Below are 22,394 nucleotides of genomic sequence, written 5' to 3'. Positions count from 1 at the left end.
CCATGGAAACCAAGGAGCACATTGGAAGACTCAGTAGGTGTAAGCAATGAGGCAGGTCTTACGCCCAGGCCCATGAGTTTGTGGGAGCACTCCTACCACTGAAGGGAAATGAGGGTTGAGTAGCCTGGAGCAGGAAGGTCTCTGAGGCCAGAGGAGTGGGTCCTCAGGTAAGAAGATAGGGCTGTTGCCCACCAAACCCAGAGACTAATAATCCCTGTTCCCTATAGGCTAGGGCTGGGATTTTGTGATGTCTGAAAAGGTGCTGAAGTTTTAGAGTCTTTGCAAAGAGGTCACCTTCTGCTGATACCCGCAGGACTGGAACTGGGAAACTGTAATAGAGAAGCTATGGGTAGTACCAGGTCCTTTAGCCACCCAAGTCCCACTCCAAACAGAGATTTGTTTAAAGTAGGAAAATCTCTGCAAAGATGTACTGCTACCTTGGACTGAGATAAAGGCTCTTCCTTCCCCTCCCTCAGCTACATCTCCTTCATCCTCACCAGGTCCTTTTCCAACAGCAATTAACCCTGGTACCTGCTGAAGTCAAGGACAATCTCCACACAAATCCTCTCTCCTCTTGTTTTATCATCCCTATAAGCTGAGTCACTGTGCCTGACCATCCTAGGTCAATATTTAACCCTTTTTGCATCACCTCCTCCTGGTCAGCTGCTTGATTTCAAACTGCTTTGTACACCTGAGACTAATGAAAGCATCTTCGAGGGATGCTTAGGGATGAGCAAGGAGTTTGGCTACCAGGGTGTCCAAATCCACAAGACTCTGCTATGTATAGCATCTACAAGCCTCTGCTATGTATGGCAACTGTAGACCAGACAAAGTCACGGCACTCTGCCTCCCTCCCCTGCACCCTTGCTGAAGAGAGGTGGTGCCTGGGAGACAGGCAGTTACGAAGCACCTGGTCCCTGAGCCTGGAAACCACCACTGCTTTATGCCTTCCAGCTAATGGGTGGTTTTAGCTCTACTAATCTCTAATCAGTTCTGGAGAAACCTAAACAAACTAGCCTGGACCACTCCAAAGCATTTGTAATTACTGGATCAGGGTCATAGATAATGCATTTAGGGCTGCTCTAAAAACATCTCAGATAGGGTAAATGTAAAGAAAGTGGCCTGTAATTGACCCTTCTGCTGACATTTGAACTCTGGCCAGGCTGATGCACCTGGGGAAAACAATTTGAGGCTGGAGAGTGGGGCCTGGGGCATCAGGGAGATTCAGACCTACCTCTGAGAGCGAAGTCTGGAGCAGCAGAGCTCAGGGTGTGGATCAGAGCTGCAGGAGCTTGCGGGGTACCTGCACTCCTCACACAGGAGCCAACCAAGCTTCAGAGGGAAAGTGCTGAGTGAAGCATGAAACATGCTAGATGAGTTTTGGGGGACGGAAGGACAAGAGGCTGAGGTGTAACCCCAGGGCAAACAAAATCGAGTCACCACCAGGAGCGAAGGCTGGAGAGCAGGGACAGGCAGAGGGTGTGCTGGGGAGATGCGTGGCAACCCAGATGGTGCAGTTCTGTCCCTGTCTAGTGCAGAGCAGGGGGAGTGCTCCTCGCCTGCTCATTCCTCCAAGTGAGAAAACATCAGCTTCATTTCAGATGAGAACCATTCCCACTTTCATGTTCAACCACTTCAGCTGACCGAGCCTGGCGGGTGGGCAAAATCTGGTTTTGCCACACTTGAACCTTTGCTCTCTCCCACGTGCTCTGGCAGCGCCCGTAAGGTTTGCAGCAAACCTCTAGGCATCTAACCCTGGGAAGGAAGAAGAGGTGATGCTGGTAACATATTTATGGGCCATTCTTTTATTACCTTGAAAGCTTGCCATTTTCAGTGAGATTGCCTTGGGGAGCAGCTAGCACTGTGGGCAGGCTGGATCAAGTGGGACTCACACTGCCTCCCCTGTCCATGCAGTGCCCTGCTCAGCACACTCCCACCACCCCAATTTGGTGGGCGAAGCTGCTGAACTGGGGTGTCTGGAGGCAGGTTAGTGCCACCCTCACTGCTCCTGTGGCCAGGGACGAAGCGGGGTGGGGCTGGAGCGTCAGGCACCTATGGTCCTAGGGAGCGTGTAGGGGGGGAGAGGGAGCCATGTTCCAAATGCCACTGTAGGGAAAGGGAGCTGGGCTTGTGGGTGAGGTGGGGATCTGGCCTCCAAAACTTCAGCAGCATGCTTGACCTGCTGCTGAGGGGAAAAACATGCTGGCTGGCAAAGGCAGGGCATCACCTGAGACCATGAATGCACACATGTCTTGTGATGAGACTTGGCATCTCCATAATTGGATTTTAAGGTTATTTTGTTCCTTTTGAGAGGGAGATGAGGTCCCCCCTGCAGAGGACAGGGATCGGGGCAGAGCTCTTTCTGCCCCCACTACCAACTAGCCCTGACCTTGGGCACGCACCCCTGCCACCTCCTCGCTGTCCTGCCCCTGATGCGCTTCATCGGTGGAAATTCCCAGGTCCCAGCCCCTCAGCAAACTTTTACTCATGGCCAAACTTTGCCAAATCTCCAGGCGGAAAGCAAGATGTTGGCCACCAAACACTCACATTTGACCCAGCATGCATCCTCAGCCTTCCTCCTCGCAGTCTTCCCTTCCTCATCACCTGCCCCTCGCCATGGCAGCTCTGGGACACAGGAGACTTTCTCCAGCACTCACCATAAAGCACTTTGTGCCAGTCTATGAAAAGGGGGCCTTTAAAAATAATAAGACTGGTTTATTATTTTTTCCTCTTTTTTCTTTTTTTTAATTTCTTCCCCCTCCTCCCCCATTACCCACCATGCTAAAAATGAGGGAAAGGAAAATGCAGGAGAACATATTGTTTTCTCTTCCCCCCTTCCCCCGCTCCAAGCTGTAAAACACTTCTTAATCATTGGGAGCAAGAGGATCTCCGTGCTGGGCCTCCACTTTTTGTTTGCAAGTTTATTTTTCCTAATTCATCCTTGACAAAGGACAGAGCCATAAAAGAATCGACCAGCACGTCTGTGGGAAAAAACTGCCCTGAAAAGGGTCAGAGGAATACTGTAGCATTTCCAAACAATTCCAAGGGCTAAAGCCTCTGTGAGATGCAGCTTCAGCTATAACTTGCCTTTCTAGGAACAAGCCTACATCTGTTTGGCAATGCCATATTTTGTAGGGTAAAATAAACCCTTGAGAACAAACAGGCCAGCTTATCCAGAGGGGTAAATGCCTGTGAACAGAGCTCACTTGTTAATCCTAAAACTGTCAGCAAAGACCCACTGGAGAAATTATAGCTGGCCACGGGCACTCAAGCTGTTTTCCCTCTGCCTCCCCGCCTCCCCCCATCCCCACAACAGCTGTAAAATCTTCTTTATTGTTCTGCTCAAGTTGGAGAGCTGCACAGAGAGGTCTCCCGGCTGAGGGCTGCAGCAGCAGGGGCAGGGGGAACATCTGATCTATTGTATCTGCACCGGCGTTATTGCTTCGGTGGCAGACAAAGAAAATGACGGCGATAAAAGAAGGAGAACAGCCCGAGCACCTACTAAAGAGGCATATGAACAGGAAATCCTGGCTCGTTCCCACATCTGAGCTGCGTACGGTTTCTTTCCCTCCAGGATCATTATGTTTTATGTCCTCCTGCAATTCAGGCAGTTGAGCTGATGGAGCCCCTTCCCTCCCCCTCCTCTCTCCCTTCTCTCATCAGATTTTGAGCCCTCCCTGTGGAAAAATGATTTGTGCACAAGCAGCCTACACACCGGTGCTCATAAGGAATTTGCCCCTGCCAGGAGTTATTAATGGCACCCCAGTAAATGCCCCCAGCAAAACGGGCCGCTGCAAGCATCAAGTGCGTGTTGAAAAATCGGGTTTAAATCGTCCCTTGGGGAATGACCTATTGGCCACCTAAAAAATGCAGGATTGGATCGCTGTATAATTAAGTTCAGGCCATCTCTTGTGCTTACACATGCAGAAACCCAGATGTCAGCTTGGTACGAGTCAAAAGTGCTGGGCTGCTTTTAATGCACCGGGACAAGACAGACCGTGGGGGCATAACATTTGCCACTGGAAGAAAACCTATTTTGAATACTTGGAATATTTAACTGACTGCAACAGATAATTAGCCAAACCCTCTTACACCTCCAAATATAGATTCATTAGTCATATGAAAATATCTCATTGGAACCAAATGTGAGTCATTAGTGAAGTCAACGGCAGATCATAAAAAAGGTACCGAGAGCCTCCTTCCCCCCCATCCCCAAGAAGTCGTGAGTGTGCGGTGAAAATAATTCGCTCCATTTTCTATTGAACATCTGCTGGCAAATCTGTTTTAAAGGAAGGCTTTTGAGGGGCTGCTTGTGTGCAGGGCTGTGCATCCCGTTTTCCCACTTTGAGATTTGTGGGAGTAACGAATGCAAAGTCTGTGCTGGGTTTTTTTCTACATATATTTTTTTTTTTTGTCTTCTTGAAGAGACTTCCTTGAGTCACTTGGGCTAAAATTTGGGTTCTGTAATACAAAAAAGGATTTTGTAACGTGAAGTGGAATAAAAATATTTTTGTTCTTTGCTTCTAATTTCAGGGGAACATTTTTGTTGGCTTGGAGTTTCGGAGTCCACTACACTCAGAGCAATGACTGCTGCAAGCAGCAATGAGTGCTTGCTGCTACAGGGACCCCAAAACTAACTGGATTTCTCCAGAAGTGAAACGGGGATGGTTAAAATCACGGTTCAGCTTAAGCAAGGTGCAAACAAGCACTGGTACTTTTTAAAAAGTAAAGCAAATGGGCAGCTCTTCCACATCAAGTTATCTGCAGTGTGATGGGCAGCCAAAGAAAGGGACCATGCTTGGTGAAACTCTTGTAAAACCCGAGCAATTGCTTGGGAAGACCCAGGGACTGGGATGGGACCGCGTGCTTGGTCCCAGGATGTTATCACGGGGATTTCATGGAGCGTGCTGAATGCCGCAGACCATCGTCCCACCCTGTGCTTGTTGATCCCACAAACAAACATGTTGTTGTATAACTCCAGGGCCATGAGTAATCCTGTGCTGAAAGTTGTGCCACACGAGTCATCAACAGCAGCATTTTGCATTTTTCTTAATTTGAAAAAAACAAACCCAAACCACCAGAAAACTACAGAAGCAAATGTTAAGTGTCCCAAAGCTGACATTCCCATGGCTGAGGGAACTCAGGCTGTCTCACTGCCTGACTTTAACCATACAATCCCACGATGATATTAACTGAATTTTCCAGCTTCATTAGCTCAGTTGCATTCCCTCGGCTTTGTTGTTATTATTTTTTATTAGTGAAAAAAAGTCACCTCCACGTAATACCCCTTGCACTTAAAATCCTTTGCATAGCCTGCGACGGTCGGGCAGCAGGGATAGGAGCGTGACAGGGTTTGAAATGGGTATTTCACACCAAAACCCCAAAGCCCAGAGAGCTCTGCCTCTGCACCCTGGCCTGTACCCCGGCTTTCGGGCACCCTCGCAGGGCAGTGCCGCAGGGGAAGTGCTGAGCCTGCTGCTTTGGTCTGGGGGTGTAAATGACTTGTGGGCAGCTGGTCTGGAGATGCGGGCAGCGCCATGGGCATGGGGCCCTGCCTCTCCATGGGGGCTCACGCGACCTCAGGGTCCTGCTCCCATGGAGGCAGGGTGGCTCCCAGGCCCAGCGTTGGGTGGGGGGCTGGGTGGTGGGACTGTCCCTGAGTCCAGGTTTTGCCCCCCCATCCCCACGGTGGGACCTGGCCCAAAACATGTCTACTCATGCCTGGCCCTGGCAATTCTGGGGCAACAGGGTGAGAGTGAGGCCCCACCTCCCCCCAGCCCCCCTCTCGGCTCTCTCTGGGGGTGTGGAGATCACCCGGTTCCCCCCCGCCAGCACCGAGTGTCCCTGTGGGGCAAGACCCCCACCCTCTCGTGGGGCAGCATCTCCATCCCTCCCTGTACAAGGTGTCTCTGCGGGGCAGGCCCCAACCCCCGCCGTGGGGCAGGACTCGATTCCCTCCGGGTTTGGCCCCGCTCTACCCACCGGGGCAGACCCCAACCCGCTTGCGAGGCCGATCCCCATCCCCCGTGGGGGCAGCCCCGGACTCCCGCTGCCGCAGGCCCTCTCCCCGTGTTGGCCAGCCCTCCGCCATTTCCCCTTTGGGGCACCCCGCACCTCCTGCGCGGCATCCCCCGACGCCCTCTTGGGGTAGCCTCCCCTCCTCTCTCCCCTCCGGGGCAGCCCCGACCCCCGCGGGGCGGGCGGGCGCGGGGGCGGCTCTAGGACCCGGCGGCGCCGCGGCGCGCCCGGCCCCGCTCCGCGCCGCTCCGCGCCGCTCCGCGCTGTGCCGCGCCGCGCCGCGCCGTGCCGTGCCGTGCCGTGCCGCGCCGCTCGGCTCCGCTCGGCTCCGCTCCTCTCCGCGCCGCGCCGTGCCGCGCCGCCGGGGGGCCGAGCGGCGCGTCCACCTGCCGGCCCCGCCGCCCGTCAGTCCCGCCATGGCGCTCGGCGGGGTCGGTCGCGGCGGCGCGGCGCGGGCCGCCTGGCCGCGGCTGCTGGTGGCGGCGGCGGCGGCGGCGCTGGCGCTGGCGGGGCCGGCGCTGCCCGAGGTGCTGTTCCGCTGCCCGCCCTGCACGGCGGAGCGCCTGGCCGCCTGCCCCCCGGCCGCCCGCCCGCCCTGCCCCGAGCTGGTGCGGGAGCCGGGCTGCGGCTGCTGCCCGGTGTGCGCCCGCCTGGAGGCCGAGCCGTGCGGCGTCTACACGCCGCGCTGCGCCGCCGGCTTGCGCTGCTACCCCGACCCCGGCGCCGAGCTGCCCCTCCAAGCCCTGGTGCAGGGGCAGGGCACCTGCGCCCGCCGCCGCGACACGGCCGAGTACGGCGCCAGCGCCGAGCGCCCCGCAGGTGAGCAGCGCCCGGCACCGCGCACCCCGCGCCGGGGGCGGCGGGTACCGCGGACGGGGCACGGAGCGCCCTGCGCGGCGTGCTGGGGACCGGGCACCGCGCAGCCCGCCTGGGGATGGCACCGGGCACCGGGCGCTGCGCACGGGGACCGCGCACCCCGCCCGGGGATAGGGACTGGGCACCGGGCATTGGGCGCTGCGCACCGGGCACCGCGCAGCCCGCCTGGGGATGGGACCGGACACCGGGGACAGGGCATTGTGCGCTGCGCACCGGGCACCACGCACCGGGCACCCGGGACCGAGAGGGGAGCCGGCACGTCCAGGGGACGAAGGGATCCTAAAGGGTGGCCTGAAGGGGGTCCTCCCGGGGCAGAGGAACCCCTCGGGAGGGCAGGAAAGGGGGGTCCCAGCGGGAGAGGAGAGAGTCCAGGGAGGGACGAAGGGGCAGGGATGAGAGGGGCGCTGGAGGCGGGGAAGGAGCGTGAGTGCATCCCTAGGGGTGTGGGGAAAATGGGGTATTTGGGGGTGCAGCTACCCTGGGGGTTGGAGAGGTTTCCTCGGCACGGAGCAGGAACCCCGGGGTGGGCTGTAACGAAGGGGAATGCAGGGACTGCCCCGAGGGGCAGAGTGGGGTTTGGCATCTTCTAGAGAAGAAAATCCATGGGGGCAGATAAAGGTGAAGTTTGGGGAGATGCAGCTGAGGGGAAGGGGAGTCCTTCGGGGAATGGAGGGAGGTGGGGGTTCAGATTTGGGTTTGGTGGGGGAGTAAAATCACCCTGGAGGGTGACAGATGCCCCAAAGATACGGGGAGAGGCCGTGTGGGAGGACCATGTGCTGCCTGGTGGGAAGGGGGTGGCTGCGGGGAGCCCGTTCCCTATGGCTGCCTTCCCAGCAGAGCCCACCTTGGAGCCGGGGTGGCCGCTGCTGGCTCCCGTGGGGGTCCTGCCCCCCTCTGGCCCCCCTGGTCCAGGCACTGGGTGCCGGGGGAAGAGGAGCGTTCCCCGAGGGCACAGCCAGAAGGACGGGGACGCCAGCAGGCTCCTGACCTGTTGCTGCAATTGCTGTGGGAGGGAGCGCTCCTGGGGATGCCCGTACAGCAGAGCTTGCTTTTATTAATGCCTCCTCTCCCTTGCGATCGGCCGCAAGCTCCTTCCCTTTCCGTGGGGTGTTGAAAATTGCCGAATCAGGTCTGGGAGTGAAACCCAGCACTTGCTCCTTTGAAATCACCCCTCCTTGATTTCTGCCTCCTTGCTGGTTTTGCTCCCCTGGCTAGGACTGGGGCTCTGACCCTGTTCGCATAACTAGTTCAGCAGCACGACTTTGAATTACCTCCCTTCCCTCTTGTTGAGGCTTTGTTTAAAAAGGCTCTGGACCGGGCTGTACCTCTGAGCTTCGCTCCTCGGGACGACGGGAGCACAGCTGGGTACCTGTGCACGCTGCTCCGAGTGCCTGAGCACGCTGCTCCACTCGAGGGGCAGAGATGGAGAGAGGGGAGTGGAGAAAAACCAGCAGCAGGGAAAACTGCACGTTGCAAGCCGCTGCTTCCATGTACCCAGACTGTGACCGCTGCGGGTCCCCACTCCTGTCCCCACTCTTGTCCCTTCTCCTTTGCCCAGCTGCGAAGGGCTGTGGGAGAGCTGGGAGTCTGGAGAACACGTTGATGTGAAGTCTTGCTTGACTACGGAATATGAGTGTCAAGGGAGTGAATTTTACACTCTCCAGAAGAAGCCAAGGGCATTTAGATTTAAGGAATCTGGCGCTGACTTCCACGCTTATGCTTTTACAAGAAGTTGGCGGGAGGGGGATGTGCAGACAGCATTGCCGTGATGGGTTGAGAGGTGATTTTCTAAGTTAATGCTGCTTTTTTTGCTTGTATGGACTTTATTTCAGAATTATGTTACTTCACTGGGTATTTTGCTTGATTTTATTATCTTTAGTCCTTTACGATGGATGTGATTTATTTGACCGTATCTCTGTGTGTAATACACACACACATAAATAGCACAGTTTAAGAACATTTTAATGTATGTGGTGCTCTGTAATGTCCATAGGGGGTGAATAATAAAAATACTGGCACATCCTTAACCAGCATGATGTGAAACATGCAGCTGGAATATTCACAGTCAAGCATGTCTTGGCAGAGGAGCTTGGAAATCCAGAAAAGGGTTTGCTCTTTTCAGAATACAAAATTTTAACAGGTTGTTGTAGCCATTAGAAAAAAAACCAAAAAACAAAAACACCAAAACAACCAAACCCACAACAAAACCAAAACCCAAATCTGCCAGCTTCACTTGGTACTCTTCTGTTCAGACTCACAGCATCGCTTCCATCTGCAGCATGCCTGCAAAACATATATGAGGGAGAGTTTGCTTTTCGTTTAAAGCAGTGACAGGGAAAGCAGTCTGGCACCCGAAAGAGCAGGATTGGAATTCGCTTTCAAATGCTGATGTCAAGCTAGTTTCAAGAGTGCCCCGAAAGCAGGTTTTTGCCTGCAAAAGGCAGGTGTTGAAGCTTTTTTTTTTTTTTTTTTTTAATGTGCTTAAAGGTATTTGCCCTTTTCCCCCTTTCCAGCTTTAAAAGGCTCCTTTGACTGATTCAGGACTGGAATGCAGAGCTTGTGCTATTCCTAAATTAAGAGGTTGGCAAGTTTTTTTGTCCCTGATGAGAGGCAGAAGGATTGCCCAAATGAAACAAGGAATAAAACTCTGCAAATTCTCCTGCTGTGGCTCCAGCATTGTTTAGTCTTCCACTTAGGTCTGTAAAGCCAATCCTGAAATGGTTGTAGGCGGAAAGTAACATAAACCACCATGTAGCTAGGAAGCAGGGGATGTTGCTCATTGCACAAGAGGTTTTGGGTATTTTGAAGATGTTGGGAATGTTGGAACAGAATAGCAGCCGTCTGTGGAAATCAGGCTGAGAACTTCTACCCCCCGGGGAGGCGAGTGCACGAACTCCCACCAGTGGAGGGAGCGAGACAGAGGCTCAGCACCTCCAGGGATCAGGGCCTCTGAAATAGTTTCGATGCCACTGCACCACACTCTTTTACAGTTTATTTCAGGTCATCGCGTAACAAACTTTATGTACTGCTGACTGGAACCGCCTGCACTGGGGACAGAGGGTTGTTACTGTGCGTGCGAAGCTCGCAGAGTTCATGCCAGTCTCGAGCGTGTTTATTCTTTCAGCACCTCAGCGAGATCAGCACGCTGTTTTGCAGGTGGACTAATCAATGTACCTGAGGTCCACCAGGACACGGGGAGCAGAGTGAGGGCTGTCTGTGTCCTGGCAGATAATGTCCCAGTCCCTGATAGCCATCTTCTCTTCAAGCAAGTCTAGGGTGGTCGAGGACCAGATGGGTCCTGGAGACACAATGTGCTTTGAGAGGCGTTTCAGGTACCGTTGAGGTCTCTCAACCTCTCCAATCTCAGCTGGAGGGTGGGGATGCTGCCTTCTGCTTTGGTCATCATGAACTGGAATCAAGTGCTTGTGTGGTCCTGTCCAGCTCTCAGCTGCAATATCCTTCTGCCTGCCTTCTGCTGGGTTTAGCTCTCACCTTGTGTCAGAGCAGGCTGGTTCAGGAGTTAATCCTGCAGAAAGCCAGCCCCAGGAAACAAGTCAATCGTTTTCTGTCAGATCAGTGACCTGAAATGGCTCAAGGTACAGCAGGGTGACAGTGCTGCTCCAAGGTGGGACCTTGGGCTAGGAGGTGGAGGAGGGCAGATCTTAGCGATGTCTGCAAATGTCCTAAATTGTCTTGCCCAAGTTATGAGAATAGCTGAAGGGCATCTGTTTTCTCCTAAGGGAGACAAGGTCCTAGGAATAAAATTTGTTCCACTCTGCAAAAAAGTTCCTGAGCCACTGTCCAAAGCTGACCAGTTAAGGGAATTTTTCTTCCTTTTGCTAGTGCAGTTCAGTTGGGTTTGTAGTATTATTTTATTTTGTTGTTGGGATATTTGTACTAATTCAGTGGGATCTGCCTCAGAACCCACTGCTGGCTATTGAGTTGTGCTTTGGAATCTCACTTCTTTATTAAAACAAATGTGTTTTTTTTAGTCTATGCCAGTGCAAAGTAACCTTTCCAAATGGAAAGAGAGCTGTGCAAAGAATGCGGCCCCAGGCAAACTTGAGCTTGCAGGGCTGGGGTTGCCTCATTCACCTGGTCAGGGACTCCACTTTGAACTCCCATGACACAGAAACAGCGTCAAAACAGTTAACTGTTAAAAACGCAGCTTGTTTTAGCATCCAACTAAAATCCTTATTTGGGTAGCCCCAAATGCCACACATCCTTCCTTATGGGTCAAATGTCAAAACCTCCATTTCCCCTTGGCAGGCAGCTGCTAAAAGACAGTTTAATATATTGCTCCAAAACACAGAAGACTCTGAGGTTGGAGGTAGCATAATATAAGTGGAATTTTAACAGCAACTTGAAAACCATGCCAGTAATGCTGAGTGCATTTTTCATGTCCACTGAATTGCCAGGAAGACTTCTGCTTTTCTCCTGCTTTTATAAGGAAAGGAAGCATTCGTCATGATCTGCATGTGTATCTGTCCTTCTGCCCCCACAACTTCTGACCCTGTCAGTCAAGTTGACCAGATCTAATGCAGCAGTGGATGTGCTGAAGGCACTGTGTAGCTAAAAAGTGGGTGAGGGCTAGAGGAAAGCCAGGCTATGAGTGTCCCCCTTGTCCTGTGCTAGATGTCTTTTGAGGCAGAAGCACATGAGCAAAAGGGAGGTTAGTTGTGAGTACCTGCAACCAGACATTCAGCCTGGCTTATGCAACCTTGGACATTACTAGACACCAGAGAAGCCAACTGCAAGAACCACATCCACGGGAGTGTGTTAGTATGTCCACAGCCACTACAGCGGCTCTGCCCAGGATAAACTGAATGTCTGCAGAGCTTCTTGCCTTGGAAGAAATTATTGAAAGTGAAATGCAGTGAAGAACAGCTCTAGGGATGAATGAAAAAATACACAGCTCATCTGTCCTCTCTGCCTCTGGGGCTTTGCCAGTAGATGGACCAGGTCTCCAAGCTCCTTCATGGCAGCTGTATCTTGGTCAAGAGCTAACCTGGTCGGTCCCTGGGCTGGCTATCATCTTTAAGACAATAAATAGCACCTTGTGGATCAGCTTCTTGAAAATAATGCTATTTCCTGCTCCAGTCCCACTAGAGTTTGCTGTGGTGGGGGTGATAGCAGTGTGAAAATGGTGGTTTGGAGGGAGGGGGAAGCCTGGGAAGATTTCAAGGCTCTGGCCCAAAGGAGAAATGTGTTTTCATGCTGTCCCTTTGCAAATGATCCATTTCCTTCTTGCCCTTTGCAGTTGTTTCCTTTCCTCTGGGTTCCAGGCTCATACTCGCTGAGCATGGTATTTGTCAAGGGAACAGCAAGAAGCCCCGTCTGTGAGAAAGTCCATGTCGTTTGTTTTATCCACATCCAGGAATTGAGCCGAGATAAACAATTCGGGAGGCAAAACAGTGAAAACTGGAATGCGAGAGGTGTGTTTGTGTATGGCTCTGTACTAGACCTGGCTGCAGTATTAGCTGGGGCTAATTTATCTGCCCGATGGGCAGCTGTCGCTGTTACCCATGAACAGGACTGGGTTTGTGAAGGCAGGGTTTCATCCCAGCAGCCAGCAGCACTCCTGTACCTGCTTTTCCTGGTCACGTGTTCAGCACTAAGGAGCTAGGAGGAACAGGACTTTTCCTGGTGGATTTTTTGCATTTCTGCTTGGATTGGGCAATTCCAGCTTTCTGAGCATGGTCACATCTGCCTTCCCTACTGGGACTCTGATTCCTTCAGGGAGGATCTTTTGCTCTAGACAGACAGAGTAAGAGGAATTCCAAGGTAAAATGCAAAGATGCTATAATTTAAAGTATTTCAGTTACAGGAAGAGGGCCGAGCTTGGTGGTGTACTGAGTTTCCACGTGTAAGAATTCCTGGTTTCTTTCCTTGAGTCAGGGTGAAATATGTAACTTCAATCCAGTGGCTGCTTAGCAGACCCCTTCAGTATCAGAGGGATGCAAAGCCATTGCCATTGCATGTGCTTCCACTATCGCTTCCCCCTGTCTTCACCCCTGGCTCTTCCTTGGGGAGGTGCTGCCTGAAACAGTGTGTGTGTGTGACCACTTTTGAGGGTGTCCTTTAGCAGCACATACTGAACACATTGGGCTTGGCTTTCCAACTTGTCCTTGCTGACTATTGGCATCTGCCAGAAGAGGCAGGTTTGTCCTCAGTGGAAGAGTGAGGCTTTACCTGATGGCATTGGGTTTGTGGAGAAAGCTGCACTAGTGCTCCATGTCTGCCTCAGGGAGGGAGCTGTGTTATGTGTCCCTTTGCTCTGTGCCAGGCAACAACGTGCTGCCTCATGGGTGCTGAGCGTGCTGTGGGATTTGGAGGCTAACCATGGTGCGTGCTTCAGGTGTGGACTTGGGAGAGAAGGAAAAATCCTTGCTATGGATCCTAACATGCTGGGCAGGTTATTCTTGCCTGCCTTTCATCCCTGCTGAGCTGATCTCATGGCAGTCATGCCCCACACCCTCCCTGTCCTGGTGCACATCCTCGTGCTCTGTCATACTGGTCTTGGTCTTTGTCTGGACCATGGGTGAGCCATGATAGGGAGTTAACCGAACCAAATCTTCACTTTTCTGGAAGGATGAGTTTTCTGCCAGTTTAGCAGATTGCAAATCCAGTTTTACTATTATTTCCACAAAGACAAACTAGCTTCAGCAGAGCGAGTCTGACTGAAACATCTTTGCCTACTTTTAGCAGTCACTGCCAGCAAGCTAGGAGGTGTTTCTTGTTCACGAACTGGCCAAGCGTGACCTCATTAAACGAGTTGACATCTAATTACAAGCGAACGTGATGTGGTGGCTATCCTAGGCAAAGGCTTAAGAGAAAGGGGTTAGTGCACAGTTATCGGAGCTTTGCTGCAGCCCAGTGTTTGACAGCTTGTTGTAACTGCGCTATTGATTGTCTTATGTTCAGTGTTTTGCCCCACACGTAATTTAGCTAGATACCAGTGGGAAGATAAAGTCTCTTGCTTCATCAGCTTACGGTAGAAATAAATTGGTTTAGAAAGGAAGGGTCAGTAATCATGTGCCTTTCTTAAGGACTGGAATACTGGGAAACATCAGGTCACTTTTATAAGCCTTAAACTATCCTTTGACATTGCAGCTTTTATTCTGAAGAAAGCTGCACTGTGCCTCTTGGCTGGTAAGGGAACAAGTTCACTGCCTGGTGCTCTCTGTAGTCAAAGATCCCATTAATTCTGCCGCCTGTGAGGAACGATTTCTTGGTATTTCATTCTGGACTGTAATTGAGAGTGACACAAAGCACTGGTGGGAATTGGACCGTGTTGAAATCCCTGCTTTTCCTTAATATTTTCTGCAGATAAACCAGCTCAGGTGGGATGAGGGGAGTTCTAGTGCTCTGCCTTTGAAATTAATAATGTTTCCAACACCTTACCGGCTGGAGGGAATTTTAGAGAGGAGTTTTTGTGCTTCCTTGCAGCTTGTCCTTGTAGCCAGGTGATGCACGATGCCTACAACAGTGACATACTGTTGCAGTCACTTGCATGGTGTTGTCTGTTGGAGAGTCCTATAGTCCTGTTGGGAGAATTCATGAAGTTTTGCCCAGTATTTTTGCTCCAGACCACAGCAAGATTTCCCTATAAGGTCTTGCTTTTCAGACTTCAGCCAGGGCAGTCTGTTCTCAGATCTTCTGGCTAGCTGTAGAAGACCCAGTCCCTGCTAATGGAGTTCTCTTGGCTTGGTGAGGAGGTTGTCTGATAACCTTGCCATATTTTCCTCCTGCTGTTCTAAAAAATAGAAAAGGGTGGGCACCTGATGTCCATGTCTCGGGAGTGCTTGCTGGTTCAGTCTGAGGGGACTGGTGGGCACAGTGAGTTGTTGAAGATGTTTTGGTGGTTTTGGGTATCCTCCAAGAGCTTTTTGGTACCTTCAAAGTGTGACCTGTCTCCTCCAGTGTAGGGGGTGCCCTGTATTTTAGAAGTCCCAAGTTTTGCTCTCGATGGGAGCGGCCCCAGTGAATGCAGAAGACTGGAAGCAGTGAAACTGGCCAGAATCTGACCTTTTTTTGCATCTGGAAAGTTGCTTGGGGGTCATTTTGTGTTTGAATCCAGGAGGTTTTGTCTGTGGTGCTCGGCACGCCGTTCGGCTGCAAGCCGAGCTGGAGGGAGACGCAGGGTTTGCAACCGGCGCGGTGGCAGCCCTCCCACACAGCCCATGTGGAAACGCTCGTCTCCCATTGCTTTCAGCGGGCGAGCGGCTCGCCTCCATCTGGTGCTGTTTCATCTGGCACTTCAAAAGCAAGCAGAATCGGGGAGAGGAACTCAGGTTTAGCGAACAGGAATGGCATGAAGAGGAGGAACGGGAGGGGTGGCTGGCATGGGGCTCCATCCTCCCACGCTGTTGGAGCCCAGACCTGGTGCTGGGGCTCTGCCCTGTAGCCCCAACAGGGATTTGTAGCTACCAAGGCTGTGGATAATCCAAAGCGGCTGGCTCAGGGGCTCTCCAGGGTGCCTGGTTTGTGTCTTCTGGGTCCTGGCTGCCAGGAGAGTTTGATGTGGAGTAGGGTTGGAGTGGTTGGCCACCATGGTGATTCTGTTTGCAGTGAGGCTAACCCAACAGTCCCAGGGCTTTCTGTGGCTGTTTTTTGTTCCCCCTGGTCCTCCTCATTCACCCTGCAGTGCCTGTGCTAAAGACAAATTCCAGTTATAGTGGTGAATTATGTCTTGCTTCTTGGGATCACTTGTCAGGGGTCCTGCAATCCACCCTCCACATGGTAGCTGCTTTGCTCTTCTAGGTTTGCAGCTGAACCAGTGTGAGGAAAATGCTGACTGATAACACTAACCACTGCTTTCTGAAGGTTGGAAGAACTGCTCCACGCTCCATCCCAGGCTCTGAAAAGGCATCTCTTAGTCCAGCTGGTCAAGGGCAACGTTCCTGTGGTGGAACCTTCTCACTTTCTGCACTACTGGGCTCCAACAGCCATTCTTTTTCTAGCATAGTACCCACCACTAACCAAGGGCCATGAGTTTGATACAATCCCTGATGTGTAGAGGGTACTTTCCTTTCTTCTGAACATCATATGAACCAGATTGATATAATGGCAGGGAAATCACTGCTGCAACATCTTGATCTGACTGTGGTGTGAGTGGACAGGTAAATCATCTGCCATGATGGAAACTGGGATGAGAAGGCCTAAAGCAATGGTTGGCCATGGTAGGGGACCTCTTCCTTTGGCCATGGTGAACTGTGCTGCCTCCATGGCTTGTGCAGAGGTGGTTTTGGGAGGATTTTGTTTAGACTGTTAGAAATCCAGGTTGTTAAAGGTAGTCCAGTACACAGGACATTTGGGGCATATTGGACTTCTAGTGGTGTTCAGGGAATGTTGCCATTCCTGGGACTGGGTGGTGCGACAGCACTAGAAGTACTATTTAGAGGCTAACCCTCTATCACTGAATTTAAAGAGCAATGCAGAATTGGGAGAGGAAAACGAGACTATGGCAAAATGTTGCCCTTCTTACACAACAGGTCAGCTCCCTGTGGGTATTGTGAGTCATTTTGTTGTCATTGATTTTAGTGCCTAAAATAAGTTTATTCCATGCTTTTTTTCCCTGCCAGGCCCCACAGACCCTGTCACCCCCAGCTTGCAGGGAGTGAGACAGATTCCATTAATTTTTGTGCATTATTGAGGGATTTTGGTTGATGAGATTCTTGCCTGGAATTTCTCTGTGGAGGAGCCTGGCTTCCCACTGCCTGCCGATGGGGCCCAAAAAGCTCAGCCTCCTACCACACCCAGCTGAGTGGTGGGAATACAACTTCTGACATCTCCAGGACAAATTTGGTACCTTGCTCCTGTCAGGGCACCTGTCACTGAGAGCATGGCCAAGGCTGGGCAGGTGAAAACAGTTGGTTCGCAGAGCTTTGAATAATGACAAAATGCCTGATTTAAGCTCATTTAGGAGGTCTAGGAAGGTCTAGACCTCTGTGCACATGGCTGGGACATGCTTGGTCTGGGGGCACTGGGAGGAATTTGACATGGAGCCCTCTGAGGCAACTGTCTTGTTTAGTAAAACTCGGGCTGTGGGAGTCGGTGTGAGGAAATAACAACATCCACTTTGGTTGCTGCAGTCTCTGTCCCGGGGGCCAGTTGGGTGTTGCAGGAGGCCACAGGAATCCTGCTCGTGACCACAGCCAGATTAATGGCCAGTTTGGCAGTTTTTCAGGAGTGAGGAATTTGGCCACTTTCACAATAATGGCTAGAAATTCCACATGAATTAATTAGTTTTATTATGGGACATGTCCTTCCTGCTCCTCCAGGGCTGCCTGAAACACTGAACTCATTACATGAAGAAATGAAAATAGTACTAAAAATAAGAACTGGTATCCCAAGCCTTTGTGAGGAAACACACAGAATATACTGACATCCTCCACCAGACGTGCTTCCCAAGCTGTGGCTTTTGGCCAGATGAGATCTAAACCCAAGTTTTAGATCAATTGCAGCCACTAAAATGCCCCAGCCTGCTCCATGAGGGTGTCTTCTCTCAGCCTCTTGGCTTAAGACATTCATCTAGACTTCTTAATGACTCCCACAGTTTCAGTTTGATGCAGTGTTCAGATCTGACCCTTGGATGTTGCACAGTGGAGGCTGCACACCTTCAGCCTCCTCTCCCCATAGGACTGGTTTCCACAGCACTGTTTCTACCTTGCAAGGACACTGTTTGCTTCTATGGTAATGAAGTGCTTGGAAATACCCTTGTGAAAGGGTGCTCTGCATTTGAGTTTTGGTCAAGGGTATGCCATAAAAATGACAACATGGGACTTTGGAAAGGTCTGCTTGAGAGTAGTCAGAATACGGTTAGACTGAGTAAATATTTTGGAAGCCCAGAGCTGATAACTTTCCCTTACTTAGGTTTGTGGGGAAACAGCCTGTAGAAACTTACCGCCTCTCTCGTGGCTTTTAAACAAAGGTTGTCCGTGGACTCAGTGTGCTTTTATTTTAATTCCTTTTTAGAAGCACTGATGTTGTCTTGAGATTTGCCTGCTGGTAAGAGGCAGGCATGCAAAATGCACACTGCTTGCTGGTTGTTCCAGTGTTTGCTTTACGAATATTGCTTCAGATATCTGTGTTCAGACAGGGGGTTCTCCTTTTGAGACTAACATCTCCTTTCCGCTCAACCCCACCTTTGTTGGCCAGGGCTTGATTTCTTTGCTTTTTTTTCCCCTTGTTTTGGATGAAGTGAGTTCAACATGGCAAAGGTGACCAGGGAGGTGGTAAAGTTCCTGCAGGTAAAGCGTGGTTTGGTTGGTGCTCAGACCTCTTGGGAATTGTGACCTTCATCCTGCAGGGAGTAAGGTCAGCTGAGCTGACAAAGGGCTTAAACACAGAATTTTCATCATTAACAAAATGTGCCCGATAAAAAGAGTATAAAATGATAACGCAGACGTAAATTCTTCTAATCTCAGACAGTTGGAAAGCTTCCATCTTTCTAGTAATGTTTGTTACTGATTTCAGTCATTGCTTTCCTCCATTTCCCTGTTTATTCTTTTCATCAAGGATTTCAAGGATTTGTTACCTTCACCCCTGGCCATTAGGCTGGTCCTGCATGTGCTGAAACCGACCTTTGCAAATTCAGACCACACTGAAAGTGCTTCAGCAGTGCAGACGTGACCGGGCAGCAGACCAACCTGTTCAAAGGTCCATCAAGCCTGAAATCCTGCCTTAGGTGGTAGCCAGTGGTGCACAAACTGGGAATTTATGAAAAAGTATGGAGGGAGCCTTGTGAGGTAGGAACAGTGCTATAGAAACCCATCACGGTGCTGACACTGCTCAGCCCATGATTTCAGGGGTTTCCAGAGCACTGCCAGCTGCTCACAGAGGTACCTTCTTTGTGTGTAAGCTGCCCTCCTGACTTCTAGCAGTGGAGATTTAAGTGCTGGGGGAGGCAAGCACACCCTTGTCTGTGTACATCACTGTGGTGTTTTGAGGCTTTGAGATACGAAGATCTCTATGTACAAGACCAATTTGGGGCTACTCTTACAAATACAGTTTGCTACCTGTTCCCATCTCCTGCCACCTTGTGTGACCAGGAGCAGCAGCCATGGTGAGAAGGGAGATCCCATCACTTGGGCTGTGACCAGTGGAAACAACCCTGCCCAAGTCTGTTTTTTCCCTGAGTTACATGCTAGAAGAGTTCAGCCTCCAGGTTGTGGTTGTCAGCAGTGTCCTGTCCCCTGGAACTGATCTGCCCTAGCAGAGCTGAAATGTCCCAGCTGACCTAAAAAACTGCTTGCAACTGAAATGCAGCGGCCCCCTATAAATATTTAACTGAGTCTGTGTTTGTTGTTTTTTTTTTCCAGTTCTCTTTTATTTTCCCTGCTTATGCAGGGATAGTCAACTGAATTCATATCCCCTCCAAGGCATCCTGTGATGAAGCTGCATTTTTGGCAGTTAAATTATGCATCTTGCTTGTCTCCCATCATCATTACCCATGTTCAAGACTGACATCAAGCTCAGTGTTGTGTGTGTGAATGCTCCTGTGGGAGTGTTTACAACCCACAGTAGACTGCCCACTGCCATACAAATTACATCCAGAGAAACTCTGTGGAGTCTGCAGTGAGATTTTGCAGCTTTTATCTTGAAGCAGTAGACTCCCATCAGATTTACGAAAATTTTTAATGGGGGAAGTTCCTAAAATTTTGTCCAGGAAAGAGCTGTGAATGAGTAGGGCTTCAGGCCATGTGGCAGAAAACCTCTGCAATGCAAGACTGCAATTAGTGCAGTAACACAATGAAGAACGTACTTCTGTGAGCAGCCAGCAGACTGGGCTGTGCTTTGGAAATCCCTGAAATCGCGTGCTGAGCAGTGTCGGCAGTGTGACCCAAGCTGAGCTGACTGCTTGATGCCAGTACCTGGGGCTTGTTGTGCAAGGTGTGCAGTCTGCTCTGTACTGGAGTAACCCCGAGACGGGTTGCTCTCTTCTCTCTCCAACCATGGAAGCATGCACAGTGCCTGGAGGGCATGTAGCCACAGCCTGACAGGGACTGGGACATGGTGGATCAGATACTGTCCCTGTGATGGAGCTGGGGAGTTCAGCTAGAGGTGCTATCTTTGTTGCAAGAGCAACACCATGAGGTATGGTCACTTGCCATTGCAGCTCAACATGGAACAAATGCATTTCTCCATCATGACAGTGGTCAATGGCTGCATTTCAGAGCTGGGAACACGGTGTTGGTTCCCCTCCACTCCAACCCAGCTTCGCACAGCGCAGGGGCTGGTGCAGTGCAGTGCTGCCGTCGTGTCCTGGCTTGCAGGTCGTCGTGCCCTGGCTTGCATGTCACGGGGAGAGCGGGGCTTTGCTGTTTTCGGCTGGTGAGTCAGACCCTGAGCAGCCTTAGGCCAGGGTTGCAGGTTTGCTCTTTTTCCAGCTAGACACATGCATCTGTTTTAAGGCAGCCAAGGCACAGAGTGGGCAAGACTGAACCTCCCTGAAAACCCCGCAGCTCTCCAGGCAGCCAGCACGGGGACCTCGGAGCAGGTTTAGATACCAAAGTTTGGGCAAACACGTGTTGCAGTGCTGCCTGTAGAGACTTCTATCCAGGGGCTTTCCTGTAGATAGACATACCCAGGAAGCAGAAATAGCAAGTGACTAAACGTCACGGTTACATTCCTGCCATCTGAAAAGAACTCCCTATTTTCTTTTGGCTGCAAAAATTAACTTCCCTTTTCTCCTCCCCAAGCGGGCAAGCTGGCTCCCGGCAGCTGTGCCCTCGTGGCGGATATACAGGACAGTCCAGGTCAGGCTGAAAGGAAAACTCTCCTACTGGGGGCTTTTCACTGTTCTGGTCCTTTCTAAAGAAAATGTGCAAGACTTTTCCTGGCTCGTCTGAAGGCCAAGATGCAGGTCTGTAGCTGGAATAGGGTAATACTAGCCTCATTTGGGAGCTCGTCTGGGTTTTGAGCCACTTGCTTCCCTCCCGCATCCCCTGTGCTGCTGTCTGAGCTACGTGGGGTGGGAGCTGACATCCAGCTCTTTGTTATTCATGTAATTAATCTCATCCCTCCCCGACTGTACTTCTGCTACCCCCAAGCACAGACTGGCCATGGGCACCTGTGTTTGGCCTCTGCTGCACTGAAGTCAAGGAAGTTGAGGCAGGTACCACTGGGTGTGTTGTTCTTGGGGATACTTCTCCTTTGGTCCTGGAAGACCCAGTGATGGGATTGTATTTCAGGAGAGCAAATTTCTTGGACTGAACAGCCTGCTAGTTGTTCCAGTGATGAACATTACAGAAGCCATGATGGTGCCATGTATTGCCTAGTTTGAAGATGCCAGGATGAGGGAAACACTGAAAAGGCTCCAATGCAAAATCCCCTGGGATTTTTTTGAGTTTATTTTAATATTCTTTCCAATAGCAGAAGCCTGGATTTTTGTGGGATTAGAGCCCCATGGGTAAGAAAGGATCCAGCAGCTGCTGCACCTAGGAGAAGTCAAGAGCTTGGTCCTGATTTGCAAAAGGCTTTTGGGGGCCTTCTTGGATCTCCTTGGTGCCAAGAAGGAAATATGCACCAGTTATACCCATGCCGACCACGTGCATTCAGGCCAGGGTGTTCATCCCAACCCCTCTTACCTTCTTCCTTTGCTGCTTTTTTCCCTAGAGCCCAGTACATTTTTCCCATTGCGTTTTTTTTGGTCAGTAGGTTTATTTTTTTCCTGCTATAAAGTGTTGCACTCTCTGTCTTCCTATTGTTTTCTCTTGCTGCATTTCTACCAGTCTTACCTTCTCTCCCAATGCCTGCTGTCAGATTTACTTTGCATATTTTCAGTGGGGTGCTAACAGGCTCATTTTGACCTGTCTGGCTTGGTGAAGACCTGCTGAAACCTGCTGTTGCTCCAGAGAGAGGAGCAGTCAGGGGCTATCGCACTGGGGTGGGAGGGTCAGATGCACAGCTCTGCGTGAACATGGCTGGGAGCTGTGGAGGTGACACGCTCTGGGTTTGGAGTATGATGCAGTCCACATGTTGTTTCCTGCTTGGGGCTGATCATTTCAGTTTGGCTGCCAAAGCATTAAAAAAAAAAAAAAGAAAAAAAAAGAGCAAAATATAAGGTTTTATTCAGGTAACTTTGAAATATTGGCGTTTCTTCTTGGGAGCACAAAGGAACCTAAAAACAAGCTTGCAAAGATGGTGAGGGAGACTAGCAGCAAAAAGTGTTTACCATTTGAGCATCTTTAAAGAAAGCAAAGGGAACAAACAGCCAGACTCTCAAAGGTGGCTCCAAAGAGCATGCCACCAGTTTACCCACAGAGCTAGGATGCGTGAAAATTGACCCCAGACTCTTCCTTTGCCCAAGACATGAACACAGGCTGCCTGGGTTCCCGCACTGTAACACTTGGGTCTTGTCAAACAATGACATTTCAGTTGGTGTAAGCAGCTGGTAGTGTTTGGGGGAGACCCTGATCCTGCTTGACTTGGTGAGCCTCCTGAGCAGCAGCTGCAGGAGCCCCAGGATCTCTGGCTGAGTGGGTGTGGAAGAGTTT

General features: G+C 51.1%; 1 protein-coding gene across 2 annotated transcripts in view; it reads left to right on the top strand.

Moving 5' to 3' along the window:
• The window catches only part of IGFBP2 (insulin like growth factor binding protein 2), an 82,506-nt gene that overhangs the window by 12,005 nt on the left and 48,107 nt on the right, over positions 1-22,394 (top strand). Inside the window, exon 1 of one of the 2 annotated variants that reach the window (XM_074873503.1) lies at positions 6,435-6,837. The exons of the other annotated variant lie outside the window; for it this stretch is intronic. Within the exon in view, the coding sequence (XP_074729604.1) occupies positions 6,435-6,837 (403 nt within the window). Of the gene's footprint in view, positions 1-6,434; positions 6,838-22,394 lie in introns of those variants that run through there. 2 annotated transcript variants of the gene reach the window in all.

This window comes from Strix uralensis, chromosome 6 (assembly GCF_047716275.1).
Source record: "Strix uralensis isolate ZFMK-TIS-50842 chromosome 6, bStrUra1, whole genome shotgun sequence".
NCBI classification, from domain to species: Eukaryota; Metazoa; Chordata; class Aves; order Strigiformes; family Strigidae; genus Strix; species Strix uralensis.
This window is presented reverse-complemented; position numbering and strand designations above follow the sequence as displayed.